Source organism: Elephantulus edwardii, unplaced genomic scaffold (assembly GCF_000299155.1).
Source record: "Elephantulus edwardii isolate Elephantulus edwardi_28Jun2011 unplaced genomic scaffold, EleEdw1.0 scaffold00153, whole genome shotgun sequence".
NCBI lineage: Eukaryota > Metazoa > Chordata > Mammalia > Macroscelidea > Macroscelididae > Elephantulus > Elephantulus edwardii.
In genome coordinates this window covers 2,714,660-2,730,002 of record NW_006399903.1, presented here as the reverse complement: position 1 = coordinate 2,730,002, position 15,343 = coordinate 2,714,660, and the positions used below count along the sequence as shown (strand labels likewise).

Genomic DNA, 15,343 nt, shown 5'->3' with positions numbered 1-15,343 from the left:
CTTAGCTAGGGGATTCAAACTGCCTACCTTTGAGTTGACCAGAGCTCCCTCAGAAACCTAGAGTTTTCTTAAATATATACGGTGTATGATCTCCTGATTGAAGCATCTCCCCCTGCTTTCAGTGAGTAGAAAACTTTTCTGGACCATCATTCTGATTTTCCTGAATGTCTTTGAAATACAAGATGAGGTTTGACGTTAGGAGGGGGAATAAACACACTGGTGACCAACTCAGGGGTCACCATACCTCACAGTGAAAGCGAGGCAGTCTCCCCCATGGGCAGGAAGGACAGAACCCAGGATCCAGAGGCCAGAGGAAGTGGCCTCCCCACTAATCAGGTGAGCACCACACACATGGGTCCCCTCTTCACTCTGAATGAGAACCAAGTACTGACTCTCCTGTGTTCCACTTTCAGCTGCAGAGATGGGCCCCAGGCTGACAGCACTGACAGTCGGGCCAGCCAGCCACATCGCTCTGACAACAGGCTCCCACTCAGATCCAGGGAACAATCCAGCTTAAAGCTGAACCTGGGCTCAGGGATAGGAAAAGCAACTGGTCATCTTCCTTCTTCCAGGACAGACCTTCAAAATGGTCCCTTGTGAGGTTTTAGGGGCGGGGGGGCAGTCCTGGTGATACAGTGGTTAGAGCACTTAGCTGCCAACTGAAAGGGCGCCCTTCAAACCCACCAGCTGCTTTACTGTGGTCCTCAAAGAACTGGACAGCCAATCAGAGGTGCCTCCCACTAGCCAGAGGTGAGCAAAGTTTGACTTCTAAGCAACCAAGCATGCAATCAAACACAGAAGAATATATTTAAGATCACACTTCAAAGTGACACTTTACATAAAACTCAAGGGTCATGTTTCAATAGTCTGCAAACTGGTATGTGAAGGACAAGAACCCGTCATTTCTCCTGCTTTTCTTGTCTTGACTGTATTCTCAGGGTCCCAAATGACGGATGCCTAGACTTTTCTCTTTACGGAACATTCAAGTTAATATGTGACAAATTATAGCCAACTGTCATCCAGAAAGCCTACTAAAAACAGTAGGACTAAGCAGTGGTTATAAATGGATACTCACCGGTCCTTGGAGAAGGACATCTTGCTTGGAAGGTGGGAGGGGCAGTGCAGGAGAGGGAGACCCATGATGAGATGGATTGATACAGTACATGAGGCCATGAGGGTAGGTGTGTCTGAGTTAGTGAGACTGGCTCAGGACAGTGCAGGGTTCAGAGCTGCTGTACACAGGGTCGCAGATGACTCAATGGCACATAACAACAACATCACCACAAAAACAGAGGCTGCCTCACAGTACAGAACTCTCGATACACCATTTATTATCCAAATTTTTTTTTCCAAGCATTCCTCTGCGTGGTCTAGCACTGGTCTGTGCATTGCTGTACAGAGGTAACTTGTGGTTGCTGTGATGCTAAACACTGCGGCACTGATGTGTCAAACATGATAATGGTTACCCATGGCAGACAGTGTTTGGTGGAGCTCCCCGATTAAAACAAGCCTAAAAGCAGGAGGAGCATCCACTTCTGAAATGGCTTGTCTCCGGAAACTCTATGAACAGTGCTCAGGCCTTTTGTTCATAGGGTCGCTATGAGTCGTCTATGACTCAACAGAACCTAACAACCTCAACAACCCCAAACCACAATCAAATCAAATCCATACTCGTGGAGACCATGAGGTTCCCCAAGACTTAATCTCAAAAGGCCCAGGGCGCCCCCTCCCTCTCCTCAGGAGCAGCTGGTGGATATGAGCGACACAGCTTTTGGTTAGTGCCCTAAACAGAACTCATGACGCCACCAAGGCTCCCTGCACCCCTTCTACCCACCCAATGCTGCACCAGAGTCTAATCAAGCTCTGACCAACTGTCCATCATAGTCACGGCTGCTGGGTGCTGCCGAGTCAGTGCCGACTTGAAGACTCACTACAAACACAGCAAAGCGCTGCCCAGCCTGCACCATCTCCAAGTCTAGTTCATGAGAAATACAGACGTGAAGACGGGCCTCGCCCAGGGACACACCAGTGAGACCTGGCGCGTGGGAACATCTACTGGAAAACCGCTTCCTCCACTCGAGAACGCAGGCGATAATACAAAAAGAGGAAAAGGCAGAGGGGAGCCTATAAACCTGGAGGCACAGTACATGCATCAACCAAGAACAATGCATTCCTGCTTTACAACTTTATGAGACACGCAAAGCTAAATCAAGACTGGATGTTTTTCATGCCTTTGTTGTTGTTATGTGCCGCTGAGTCACCTGTGACCCACAGCGACCCTATGTATGGCAACTCTGAACCCTGCCCTGTCATGAGCAGGTCTCACTAATTCAACACACCAACCCCTACTGCCCCAGATACTGTTATCAATCCATCTCCTCTGGGATCTTCCTCTCCCGCACTGTCCCTCCACCTTTCCAAACATGATGTCCTTCTCCAAGGTCTGATTTCTCCTGGCCATGTGTCCAAAGTATGTGAGATGGAGCTTCAAAATCCTAGCCTCCAAGGAGACTTGGTTCCACCCTCTACTTTTATTCCTCTTTCATTATACCAGTATATTCAGATAATGGACTTACAAGTCCACCTCTCATATCATCTAAATACTGACTTCTGGTTACGAAATATTACCTTCTTACTAAAAATGTTCCCTGACCAACCAATAATGTTGTTGTTAATAATGACTGAATTTCTATTAGTGACACCACAGAATTACCATTCATATTTTTATTTATTAATGGGTCTAATGGATGCTTTAAACTTAAAAAGACATAGTCTATGCATATATAGATAAATTATACCGTATCTGGAAATTATTTTAAAATTATCCAGAGTACGCAAAGAGGAAGGGTGAAGAGAAAGGAGATTGTTGACGAGAGCCATGTGTTTGCGGTCACTCACACCCAGTTCTTCCCTTTTGGATACTAGAATGTTACTCATGAAAAGCTTTCTTTTTTAAGTGCTCTAAATTCTAGTATTTCTCTTCAAGTTCTGTCATGCCCCAAACCCTAGTGGTGCAGGAACTGTATGAGGCCAGGATGACATGACATTGCGTTGTTATTGTTGCCAAGTGCCGTGGAGCTGTCTGGAATTCATGGTGGCCCCATGTACGATTAAGAAAACCCAGCTGGATCCAGCGGCATGCACACAATCTCTGCTGTGTGTTGTCTCTGTTGTGGTCACTGTGGTAATCCACCTCACTGATGTCTCCCAGAGGTTTAGCAAGGGGAAAATGCAAACAACTGGAAACTTCTTTCACCAGCCATGCTCCTGTGGGAAGTTAGCTAAGTCACCTCGCCTCACCTCCGAATACAAGGAAGTGACTATTTCTCATAAATCCACTAAGGGTCAGGCACAGTTTAGCTGGAGATGAGACAAAGCTGGAAAATATTCAGGTTCAAGGAACATTTTTTAAATGGAATCTGGACATCGTAGTACCTCTCAGAATCACAGATCATTTGGCATGTTTTTAGAAGGTCTTGCTATCTGACCTGCTAGGGGCCGGTCAGCTGTCTCATGGCAACTTTACAGGCAGCAGACGGCCCCTGTCCCGCGCCGCCCTGCCCTGTCCTGTGCCGCCCTGCCCTGTCCTGCGCCACCTTCACAAGCTCTGCTGTGCCTTCAGTCCACTGCGACAGTCACTGTGCCCATCCACATCCTCGAGGCTTGGCCTCTTTCACCGACCCTCTACTTTCAACATGAGACCTTTCAGGGACTGGCTTCCCCCGGACACAAGCCCCAAGTCTGTGAGACAAAGTTTCATTGTCTTCGCCTCCAAACAGTAACCTGGATGCACTTCCTTCAAGACGGATTTGTTTGTTCTTTTAGGCAATCCAAGGTTTTATTCAATCTTTTTTGCTGGCACTGAAATGCTTCCGTTTTCCTTATTTGTTGTTCCGTTTTCATATGCATTATAAAGCACCTCAGAATTCGATTCTGATTCAACGGCAATAAGGTGCATTTAGTGAGGAGCTGATAGAGTCTACAGGAGGAGGAGCCCGGTGGCCCAGTGGGCTGAGTGTTAGCTTCTAACCAGAAGATCCGACTAGCTGCTTGTCAAGATAAAAATGGGAAGTTTGCTTCCATCAACACTATAGTCTTGGAAATCTGAAAGGGCAATCTGCTTGGTCCTACAGGCCCGCTGTTGAGTCAGAATCAACTTGGAGACGGAAAGTCTGAACAGAGTTGGAGGGGATGGAAATAAACAACAGGTACAGATTCCCCTGAAAGGGACGTCGTCGTCATGTGCCGCCAATTCGCCTGTGACTAAACCCTAAACCCTACTCTACCCTGTGCAAATCTGTCTGACACGCCCATCCCCATTACCCCAGTGAAATCAATCCATCTCAAGGAGAGTCTTCCTCTCCTGCGCTGTCCCTCCAACCTCCCTGGTATGACGTCCCTCTCCAAGGACCGGTCACTCCTTGCAACATGTCCAAAGTATGTCAGACCAAGCTTCAGAATCCTTGCCTCTCAGGAGCAGACTAGCTTCACCCTCTCCAGGACAAACCTGTTTGTTTTCCCAACAGTCCATGGTCTATTCAATACTCTTCTCCAGTACCACAGCTCAAAGGCATCAACTCTCCTTCTATCATCTCTAGTCATTGTCCAGCTCTCTGAAGCACTGCAAGTAATGGCAACAACCATGGCCTATATCAGGTGCACCTTAGTCTCCAGACTAACATTGTTGCTTCTCAGTACCTTGGAGAGGTCTCTGACAGCAGACTTTCCCAGTGCAATTATTTTAATTTTCTGGCTGCTGGTACCAAAAATGTTGATTGTAGAGCCAAACTAAAGCTGTCAACAATCTCAATCTCTTCATCATCTATCATGATGCTGCCAATTGGACAAGATGAGAATCCTTGTTTTCTTGATGTTGAGCTTCAATCCATGTTGAAGGCTGCAGTCCTTGACCCTCTCCAGCAAGCGCTTCAGGTCCTCCTCAGTTTCAGCAAACAGGGTTGTGTCATCTGCATAATGCAGATTGTTGATAAATCTACCACCAATCCTGATGTCCCACTTCTCGTCATAGAGCCCAGCCTCCCAGATAATCTGTTTTGCAGATAGACTGAAAAGGTATGGAGACAGGACACATCCTCGACGCACACCCTTCCCAGGTTTGAACCATGTAGTGTTTCCTTGTTGACAGTGATATGTCTGGAATTAGTGATGATAGATGTGCAGCTCTGGGAACACAGGAAACACCACCGAACCATCTGCTTTACAAGGACAGATTTTATAATATGTAAGTGTCAATTTTTATAAAAGGGGGGGTAGGAGAGTAAAAAATCTAGCCAGGTGCAAGCTTAAAAAGGGCACAAAATAAATAAGAACACTTAAAACAATCTCCTTTTTACATTAAAGAAAAAGTAATGAGTATACATGTCTTCTTCCCCCCATTTCTTTAATTTTTTACTGACACCTGGGTGCAAGTTTACAAAGCAATCCTGTTTTTCACACGCACTTTCTTGTGACACCGACTACCACCTCCTCCCGCTAACAGCACTCTTCCCAGTTTGCCCCTGGGTTCCCCGTTTCCCTGCAATCGCCGTACTGCTCCTCCTGCCTTCTGAGCTCTGTCACTAAGCAGACACTGTCTCTGTGATCTCGTATGGCTGATGAAAGTGAGCTGTCCGTTCTCTCTGGTGTTGTTCATCATGACATGTAATTGTTCTTATTTTATGTTGGTTTGGTTGTTTGTTTTGGGTTCGTTTGTTTGTTTTTTAACCTGTCCTTTCCTAAGAGAGAAAGTTGTGCCACACCCACTCCACCCCACCAACCAAGACAGCTCACGCTAACAAGTCCAGCCAGCTCAGGCCAGAGTCAGGAAGCACTGGGACAGCATGCTGGCCTCTCTAATGTCACCTGCTCTCACAGCTGGGAGGAGCCCAGCTCCCACCATCCTCTCTAAGCTGTGAAAACCTTTCCAGAGGAAGCTGATGCCCTGCAAACCCTACTGCTTCCTCCTCCTGAGATGCTGCTGCTGTTGTTGTTAGGTGCCATCAAGTTGAGTATGACTCATGGTGAACCTACAAACAAAAGATCTGAATCCTGCTCTATCCTGCGCCATCCTCACACTTCCCGACACACCAGAGCCCACTGCAGCAGTCACCATGTCGATGCACCTGGTTGAGGGTCTTCCTCTCCTTCGCTGACCCTCCACCCTTCCCAACATCATGTCCTTCTCCAAGGAATAGTCAACATACATGAACAATGAAAATTTAAAGTGTTATGAAAGGGTTACTGGAATCTCAGGAAAAGGGCTGACTTAAGTGACACTATAAACAAAAAGATCTGAACCCTGTTCTATCCTGTGCCATCCTCACACTTCCTGACACACAAGAGCCCATTGCAGCAGTCACCATGTCAATACACCTGGTTGAGGGTCTTCCTCTCCTTCGCCGACCCTCCACTCTTCCCAGCATTATGTCCTTCTCCAAGAATAGTTTACATACATGAAGACTACAGAATTTAGAGCGTTAGGGAAGGGTTACTGGAATCTCAGGCAAAGGGCCGATTTTATGGCTTCAAGGGGTTAAACTAAAGAACTGTATTTTATACACCAAGTTAAGTGAACAGAAAAAACAAATAAACAATAGGGAGCTCTGTTGGCTTAGTGGTAAGGAATTGCACTGCCAAGCCAAAGTAACAGAGTTCAAATCTGCCAGCAGTTCTGTAAGAGAAAGATGGGCAATCTTATTCCATGCAATTTACTGCCTCTGAAAACCTGCTGGAGGGTCAGCTATGGGTCTTCTCCAACTCAATGGTGCCAACAACAAATAATACACAACATTTTGTATTAGTCTAACAAAAGACTAAATACACGTAAACATCACCCATCCAACTTTCCACTATTCTTTCTACTTACACCGGTTTAATCAAGGTTTAACACAAGGTTTAGGGGCAAAGGAGACTACAATTTTATTACAGATACAGGCTGTTAACATTGGGAGGAAAAACCACCACCAAACACAACACAAAAATCTGACCAACATGCCAGCTTCCTGCAAGTCTTCCTCACTGACCCCTCTACTATCCAAAAGTAAAGTGTTTCCGTTCTATTACTTTGAAGATCTATCTTCAAATTACAAAATCCAGGAGCTCACAGACCCTGGCAAGTGTATATTTTATTGGGCAAGTAAATGAACTTGATTTATTTGTGCAAAATCACTTAACAGTGCCCATGAGGAGCCAAAAAATACTGCTGGTCATGGGGCAAAGCCAGGTAACACGGAAAGAAAGCGACATCCTAAATTCAGACTCGTGCCGCGTGCCAAAGGGACACACAACAGGTAGAAAAACAGCGGGCGAGCACGCTGAATAAAAAAAATGCGGGCATCCCATCCACCCAGTGGGCCTGGGTGAGAAAGATAAAAAATTATCACAGGAAACACATCCAGGAAGACTGCCTGAGCGCACATGATCACCTAGAGATTTACTTACTGCAAAACGAGAGCAGAAAAATATGGAAAATCGTTTACATTTTTAAAGGGGAGGTGATGTCAAAGGGTTTTGTGTCCAGTGACTAGGCTGTGCCTTGGGCAGGGAGGTACCCTCCACCAACCTGCTGTGGAGGAGAGGGGAGAGGGCAGGTGAGCACCCCAGCCTCAAACCTGGGCCAGTCCTGGACCACCCAGGAGAGCAGGAACACAGGAGGAAGAACACTGAGAGTGGGCTACTGAGCCAGTAATCAGAGGACAAGTCCCGCAGGTAAGTGGACACAGAACCAGCTAAGGAGAGAAGGCAGTTGGCAGACGTAGGATGAAGTCCTACAAGTAAGTGAAGATCTGGCTGGCCAATGTGGAACCAGGTCTGTCAGGTAAACAGGAAAGGACCTGGCTGGCAGATACAAAGACTAACTGAAGGACCAGCACATCCAGGAAAAACTGGTCCCATCTGACCTTTGGGGGTTACCCAAAAGAGGTAGGGGTGGGGGTGGGGGTGCCTTAGAGTTGGAACTTCCTCACAGCGGACCCTCCAGCAGGTTTTCAGAGGCAGCAAATCACACAGGAGGAGACTGCTCATCCTTCTCCCACAGAGCAGCTGGTGTATTCGAACCTACTCCCTTCGGAATTGCACCGCAGCTTCTTAACACTAGGCCACCAGAACTCCCTCAAAAGAGTGAACTATTCCCAATTTCAAGAAAGATACAGAAGATATGAGCAGACGTCTCCCCATGGGCCCGCTCCAACCATGTCTACTGAGAACACAGGCTACTGTTTCTCACTGAGCCATCCAACTGCTGAATAAATGTTTGTAGAAGGACAGACACAGGTACGCGGCGATCCCCTAAGCTCCCTCACTTATTCTATGCCCACCAGCTAGGAGAAACCACCCTGGCCACTCATTTGCAAAGAAAAATGCTTAAAGAAGAAAGCCATTTAAATCAAAGGTGATGGGTACCAGTGTTATCCTCAGTGGGAAAGCGGGTCTCGCTTGGTAGTTGAGGGACTCTGGAGCTGCTGAAGCTGTCGGAAGCAGAGAAAACAATAAAGCCAGTTAGAAAGTGAATTACCTGAAAGGAACGCGACTTTTTCTTTTAAAATTGGCAAGACATCCATAGCCTTCATTTCATCGTTTTTCCGAAACCCTGGAACAGATAAGGGGGAAATTCAATTACTAGGGCTGCTTGAGTGAAATTTAATCCCATAACTATTCTACCCGTTGCCAACCGAGCAGCCCTCCTCCCAGCCACAGGGTCCCCTCTGGGCCCATCGTGACGTGAAGCGTGCGAATTCCATTATACACAGGATCACTTCCGACCACAGAGCACGGCCGTGCGCACAGACCTCGGGTTCCCAGGCCAAGCAAACTCTTGGCCGTTTCTAGCGATATTGACTCAGCCTCCAAAAAAAAAAAAGCCAGGCCTCAGAATCCATTCCAGTCATCTGCCAAATCTTCATTTTAATCTTATAGGTTAATTTAGACCACCGGTAAATGAAAAAGCCAGGCTGAAGAGCCGTCTGTGGGCCTCTCGGGGGAGCCGGATACCTTCTCTTAACCGACTCCTGATCTGGTTGCAAAAAAAGCGGTGAAGCTGATTGAGGTTATAAATAGCAGACCTGGCTGAGAAGCCCCCATGCCAGGCTGGGCTGTTGGGGCCACTAGTGTCCCCCAGGGGTGCCATGTGCTAAGGTGGGCCAGTGACCCCCTTCTCAATGCAAACACCTCCCTTCCCAAACACAGTGGAAAAGCAATGTGTGGCAAGTGGCTCGTGTCAAACCAATATTGATCTAAGTAAAGAAAACTCTTCCAGCTGAAATCTTCAGCCTGGCCTGCCTCACCAGGGGAGGTGGTTATATGTGGAGGCTGGGGTAAAAAATGTTAATAACTCTAATATAGTTAAGAGGCCTTTCTTTAGGAGACTTCAAACAGGTGATCTCGGTGTGGAGAAAGTACAAAGTTAGCACTGTTAGAGGAACAAAGGGATGGGGGTGGGGGTAAAGCTGACCCTGGACCACCCCCAAAGAGAACCAGTGGCCAGTACATAGTCTAGAGTTCTGCTCTCTGGTCAGTCATTCGAATCCACTAGCTGTTCCACGATAGACTGTTGCCCTCCGGTTAAGATTTACAGCTTCAGAAACCACAACAAAGGATGACACCAATGCAAACTGACTCAGCAGTGGTGCGTTTCACTTTCTGGTGGCCCACCCCCATTTTTCTGATTCTTTTCGCGCTAACAGAGTGTGAGGAAAGCGTCCACAATGTCAGCTTGGTAGCACAGCCCATGCCAATGTCAGGGCTGCAATCTGAAAAGCGAGGGCAGCAGCAGTGAAAGGAGGGGAGGTTCTAGTCCTCTAGGCCTGGGCGCCTCCCTCTGGACCAGCCCAGCCAGAAACATCAAAGCAAGCCACTATCTGCGAGCACTGGAGAGTGACTGAGAGCGGGGAGCTACACCTGGATCAAGGGAAATGCTGGAGGCGGTTCCTCTTTATGGGGCGCTCAGCCGGAAAGCAGGGCCCATTCCCAGCCACCTGGGATTGCCATAAAGACTGCAGGAAGCAGGATGCAGCCCAGGACGGCCTAGGCCACAAATGGGAAGGTAAAACATGGGCGAGGACACGAGTTCCACGTTCGGTGCATCAATTTGGCCCAGATCTCTGGCTCTCTCCTGACCCTCACATGACTGGGCATGGCTTCAGGCAGTCCCACTACGGATAAAAGTTCTAACTGGAGACTCATCTGTCCAGAAGAGAGAGTCCAGTTTCAGTCCTGCCCAAAGCACACAAAACAAGCAAATCAACACTTGCAGGAAGAATATAACAGAATTCTGTCTCTACGATGTGCTCTACAGAGAAACAGAATGAATGGGGCATTATGTTTGGGGGTTGCTTTTTAAAGTTCTTCTGTCCAGAGAAAAGACTCCAGTTTGTCAGGATTTAATGATGACACTGACGGGGACCAGCCAGAGACTGCAGCAAACACATCCTGGTGCAGAAGGACCCTCGGGTACAAAGATGGATGGAACCTCCCAGCAGTTAAGAAGCGCCTGACTCCTGGTCACCAAGCTGGTTTTGCCCCACAATGCGTCACACTTTATGCTGGCAACCCAGCAAGCTCTTTTAAAACTGTGGGTATTTATACAGCGCAGTACGGCATAGCCAAGAGTTCTACAATTTCAGCCTTAGGTTCCTTCAAAACTCTGAATGAACACAATTTGGGCTCTATTTATTGTCAGTCACCAGCCATGTCTGTAAAGACTGATTGCACCCTGACTCCATCTGGGGTGGAGAGATGGCACTGGACAGTGTGAAAAGGAACAAGGCGCCATAGTGGCCAAAAGGGCTGGGTGCAGTCAGGGAGACAAGTTTATAAACATCTCTAAGACCAAGATGATGATGCAAACTTTCACAGGAAGAAGGAAGTGCAACAGATCCTGGAATGAAGCAGTGGCAGGTCACACCATGGGTAGAACACTGTTGTTGCTACTGATTGCCGTCGAGTCAAGCACGACTCATAGTGACCCTATGAACAAAAGGTCTGAAGCCCCTCTCCAGCTATTGACATTTATCAAAGTTCACAGGGTTTCTGGAGGCAGGTTGTTTAGGAAGTGGATGCCACCCCTGCTTCCAATGGATAGAACACTACAGAAATATTAAACCACACCTGCAGACCCTGACCCATGGCTGTTTGCAGAGAGGGTTCCTCTGCTATTACTATGAGGAGAAGAAGACCCTCCAGGAGAAGGGTGGACACAGTGTCTGGAACAATGGCTCGACTGTGGCAGAGACAGTGAGGACGGTGCGAAAAGGCCAAGATTCTGGTGTGTTGTTCATTCGGTGTGATGAGCTGTGGTCCACTCGACTACAAGGACATCCATTTCTACACGGCTATAAGCCCGACACACCCTGTGCAGGACACAGCCCACGCTCATCTGAAAGACGGCCACCCCGCCCCCCCCATCCCTGGGCCCCCGCACAGCAGAGACCCACACGTGGGTCCAAACAACATGTGACAAGTAAAAACATCCCAACCCAGAGCCAAGACCTCCACAAGGGTTCTGTCACTTGATTAATAACTGAAACACATTCCTGATCATTAGTGCTGACTTTCTCCAATCATATCTATTCATTGATTTATTACTGGTGGAGTGACTGATGGGCCACGTGAGCGCTGAGTGTCCTGGCCATCCCAGGCCACTGGGTCTTAATACATCAAGTTGTTAGATGCTGTCAAGTCAGACCGTGTCATGGTAGACCCTCCACCGGGTTTTCCAAAGGTCTTAAATTTGACGGGAGAAGATAGTCTGTAATAGATTCATTTGCAAATGGGATACAGAAAAACAAAAAGATGAAAAATATTGATTTATTCCACCCACTGTTGTTGTTGTGTACCATCGAGTCAGAAGTGACCCTTAGCTCATCCTCCAGGGGGTTTGCATAGGCAGGAAATCTCACGGGATCCTCCTGTAGAGCAGCTGGTAGATTCAAACTGTGTGCCTTCAGGATTTAAGAGCAATGTCCCACCGCCAGGCCACCAGAGCTCCCAGTACGCCCACTCTGAGTCACAAACAGACTGCATACAACCTTATTCTAACAGTGCAGAATGTTAACTGTACTCTCAGTTCCTCAACTGTTTCCCCCAATTAAACAGAACTGGTAGTCTTTTTGAGGGGGGAAAGACATATGAATTAATGGCTCAAAGTGATGTGGAAATGGGCCACGCTTACTGTGGTATATGTCCAGGTCCAAACAGAGACCAATTACCTCTCCAACCCCTACGGTCCCCAAAACATCTCTGCCTACTCTCTCTGAGCCAATTGTGATCTCTGGCAATCCTACAGGACAGAGCACAACATCCCTAAGACCTCCTCGGCTGTCACCGTCACAGACACAGTCTGCCACATTTTTCTCCCTCGGAGCAGATGGCAGGTTTAAACGACTAGTCAGTGGTCTAAACACCTCGGGTTTAAACTCTCAACTCTTCAGCTGTCAGCTGGGAGCTTAACCACTGTGCCACCAGGGTCCTATCAAGAAGAGACCAGAACAGGCATTCTATCCAGTCTGACTGCGATGCTTTCGATGGACTCATTCACATAAAATAAATGTCACTGTAAAAGAGGTTTGAGTTTTGTTAAATGTGTCAAGTAAAAAAAAAAAATCTGACAACAGAAAAGGAGATAGTGGTGGAGTTGGGCAGAGCTAAAAAAAAACCCTAATTGTACAAAGAAATTGAGTTTGTGGGTATTAGGGAAGTCAGCTAAGAATTCATGTTAATCGCATTTCTTTTTAAAATATGCACACACATCCCCCAAAAGACACACCTAAGAAGCACAGGACTCAGCAAGCATGTATAAATATCTGAATTAAATTAAATATGGGATTATTTTTTTTACCCCGTGAAAAGCAGGAAGAACTCAATTATGAACGTCTCAGATCAAACAGGCAGGTCTTGTTCCGTGGCCTGGAGAACCATTTCTATAAACAGAGTGCGTGACTACAAAAAATTAAAAGTGAATGGCTTCGGTGCTATTCCAGGGATTCTAGATTACAATGCAGATAGGACTCCACTCTTCCTGCTTTCCTCGTGGGTGCGTGAAACAATCTGGCTAAGATTCACTGCTGAGATGATTGCAACCACCACACTCACTTACACACACACACACACACACACGCTGGGCCAAATGCCTGTCACCTGGAGACAGGCGTGTCCCATGCTTCTCAGAGAGGTTAAGGTCGTGGACCACCCCTTCTGGAAGCCCTGACCACGAACAAGGAGTGGGTGCCAGCCAAGTGCCAATGCCCACTAAAACCCTTTGCCAGGGCACTGATCCGGCTCAGAGACCCTATGGGGTAAAGCAGAACAGCCTCTAGGTTTTGAAGCTATAAATCTGTACAGAAAGAAACAGAGCAGCTGGTGACCAGTCCAAAGCTCAGCCCACTCCACGGCCAGTGCTCCTTTAAAGTGTCACTGAGGAGTTTGAAACTGTCACTCAGAGGTAGAAACAGGCATCATCATGAGGAGATTCTGGTAAAAAGTAAAAGCAAACTGATGGCAGAAAAAGATCAGTAAAGGGTAAGGAGATGGAGGAAAACACGGACACTGCCACTGAGTCAGAGCCCACTCAGAGCCGAGCCGCCAGCCAGTCTCCAGGGCTACAAAATCACACGGGAGGAGGTGGTCATCGTTCTTTGGTGAGGCTGCTGGTAGACTCAGGTTAGCAGTGCAACTCCCTGAGGGCCACACAACAGAGCACAGAAATAAATGGTCCTACGCTATGTTCAAGTGACTCCCCAAATAACTACTCTTGGAACCAAATCTACAATGAAGTAGTTCTAAACTTTCACATGCTAACATTTGCTACTGCTGAGATGGGGACTGTACTCTGTTGAATGCAGCTAAGTAAAGGATGTGGATTGTAAGTCAGGCTGGAGAAGAGTGTTAACTATATCACGGACTGCTAGGAGAACAAACAGGTTCACCCTGGAGAGGGTGAAACCAGGCTTCTCCTTGGAGGCAAGGATTCTGAGGGTTCGTCTGACATACTTTGGACATGTTGCAAGGAGGGACCAGTCCTCGGAGAGGGACATCATGCTTGAGAGGGTGGAGGGACAGCGCAGGAGAGGGAGACCCTCGATGAGGTGGATTGACTCAGTGACTGGAGTAATGAGAGTAGGTGTGTCAGAGACAGTGAGGATGACACAGGATAGAGCAAGGTTTAGGGCTCCTTTACATAGGGTCCCTATGAATCGCAAACAACTTGATGGCATTTAACAAGAACCACCAGAAAACACAGTTAGTAATGGATGCTTTTCTTTCCTACCTTTTTGCTGGTTTCAAGGCAACTAAATAATTGCCTTTTTCTAAAATAATTACTATTTAGTGATTTATCATAAAACCAAAGCTCAACCCCAAGGTCTGACATGATATTAATTTAAAAAATGGATTCTGTCGGAACCTTTGAAATTGTATCATTCAATGGAAAGTCAATCTGAAGATGAATTTTAAACTGCTTTCTGATTGTTCATCTTTCTTAAAAGGATAGGCACCATGTTGCCCATCTAATGAATAATTTTTCCCCAAGTCGGCCACACTCAAAAGGGTGTATACTTGATACCTCTCTCTTTCACACGCCGTGTTGCTGAATTGGAACCTACTCATAGCTGACCCTCCAGGAGGTTTTCAGACGCAGTAAATGACACACGAGGGGACGGCCCCTCTTCTCTTGGAGTAGTGGGTAGACTTCAACTGTGTGTCTTTGGATTGGGTGTATAGTTCCCTACCTATCAGGCCTGCAGAACTCAGGCCAAACCAAAACTAAACCCACTGCCATTGAGTCAATTCCAACTCCAAGCGACCCTCCATCAGATGTCCACGGCTTAGAAATCTTTACAAGAGATTTGAACTGGTGAACTTTCAGTTGGCAGCCCAACAAAGTTAACCTACTACATGCAGGGGGCAGCATGGTTGGTAAATGGAGAGAGGGAGGGAAGGAGGGAAGGAAAGAATCATACAAATGAAGGAGGGATTAGCCATTCAAGGCCTCTCCATGTGCTCCTGGTGTTGTTTGCCAACAAGCAGGAAGGGACTCATAGCTGACCCTCCCGCACACTTCAAGAGGCAGCAAATCTAATGGGAGGAGACTGCCCAGCTTTCTTTCACCCAAAAGCTGACAGATTTGAACTGTGTACCTTTGGGGATAGCAGTGCAAGTCCCTAACACTAAGCCACCAGGGATCCCTTCTCGCTGTGTTAAGACTTTTCACTTCAAGTTTATGAAATAGCAGTCTGAGGTAGTTTGGTTCTCAATGAGACACACACTCCTATATTACTGCTGCTGGGTGGTGTTGAGAAGGTCTGGGCTCAAACTGACCCTATGTCTAAGAGAATGGAGCCCTGCCCTATCC

General features: G+C 47.2%; 1 protein-coding gene across 1 annotated transcript in view; it reads right to left on the bottom strand.

The window, feature by feature from the left end:
- Positions 1 to 15,343, bottom strand: part of TRIO (trio Rho guanine nucleotide exchange factor) — a 404,313-nt gene that overhangs the window by 290,396 nt on the left and 98,574 nt on the right. Inside the window, exon 3 of the mRNA XM_006895017.1 lies at positions 8,513 to 8,587. Coding sequence (XP_006895079.1) covers positions 8,513 to 8,587 — 75 coding nt within the window. The remainder of the gene's footprint in view (positions 1 to 8,512; positions 8,588 to 15,343) is intronic.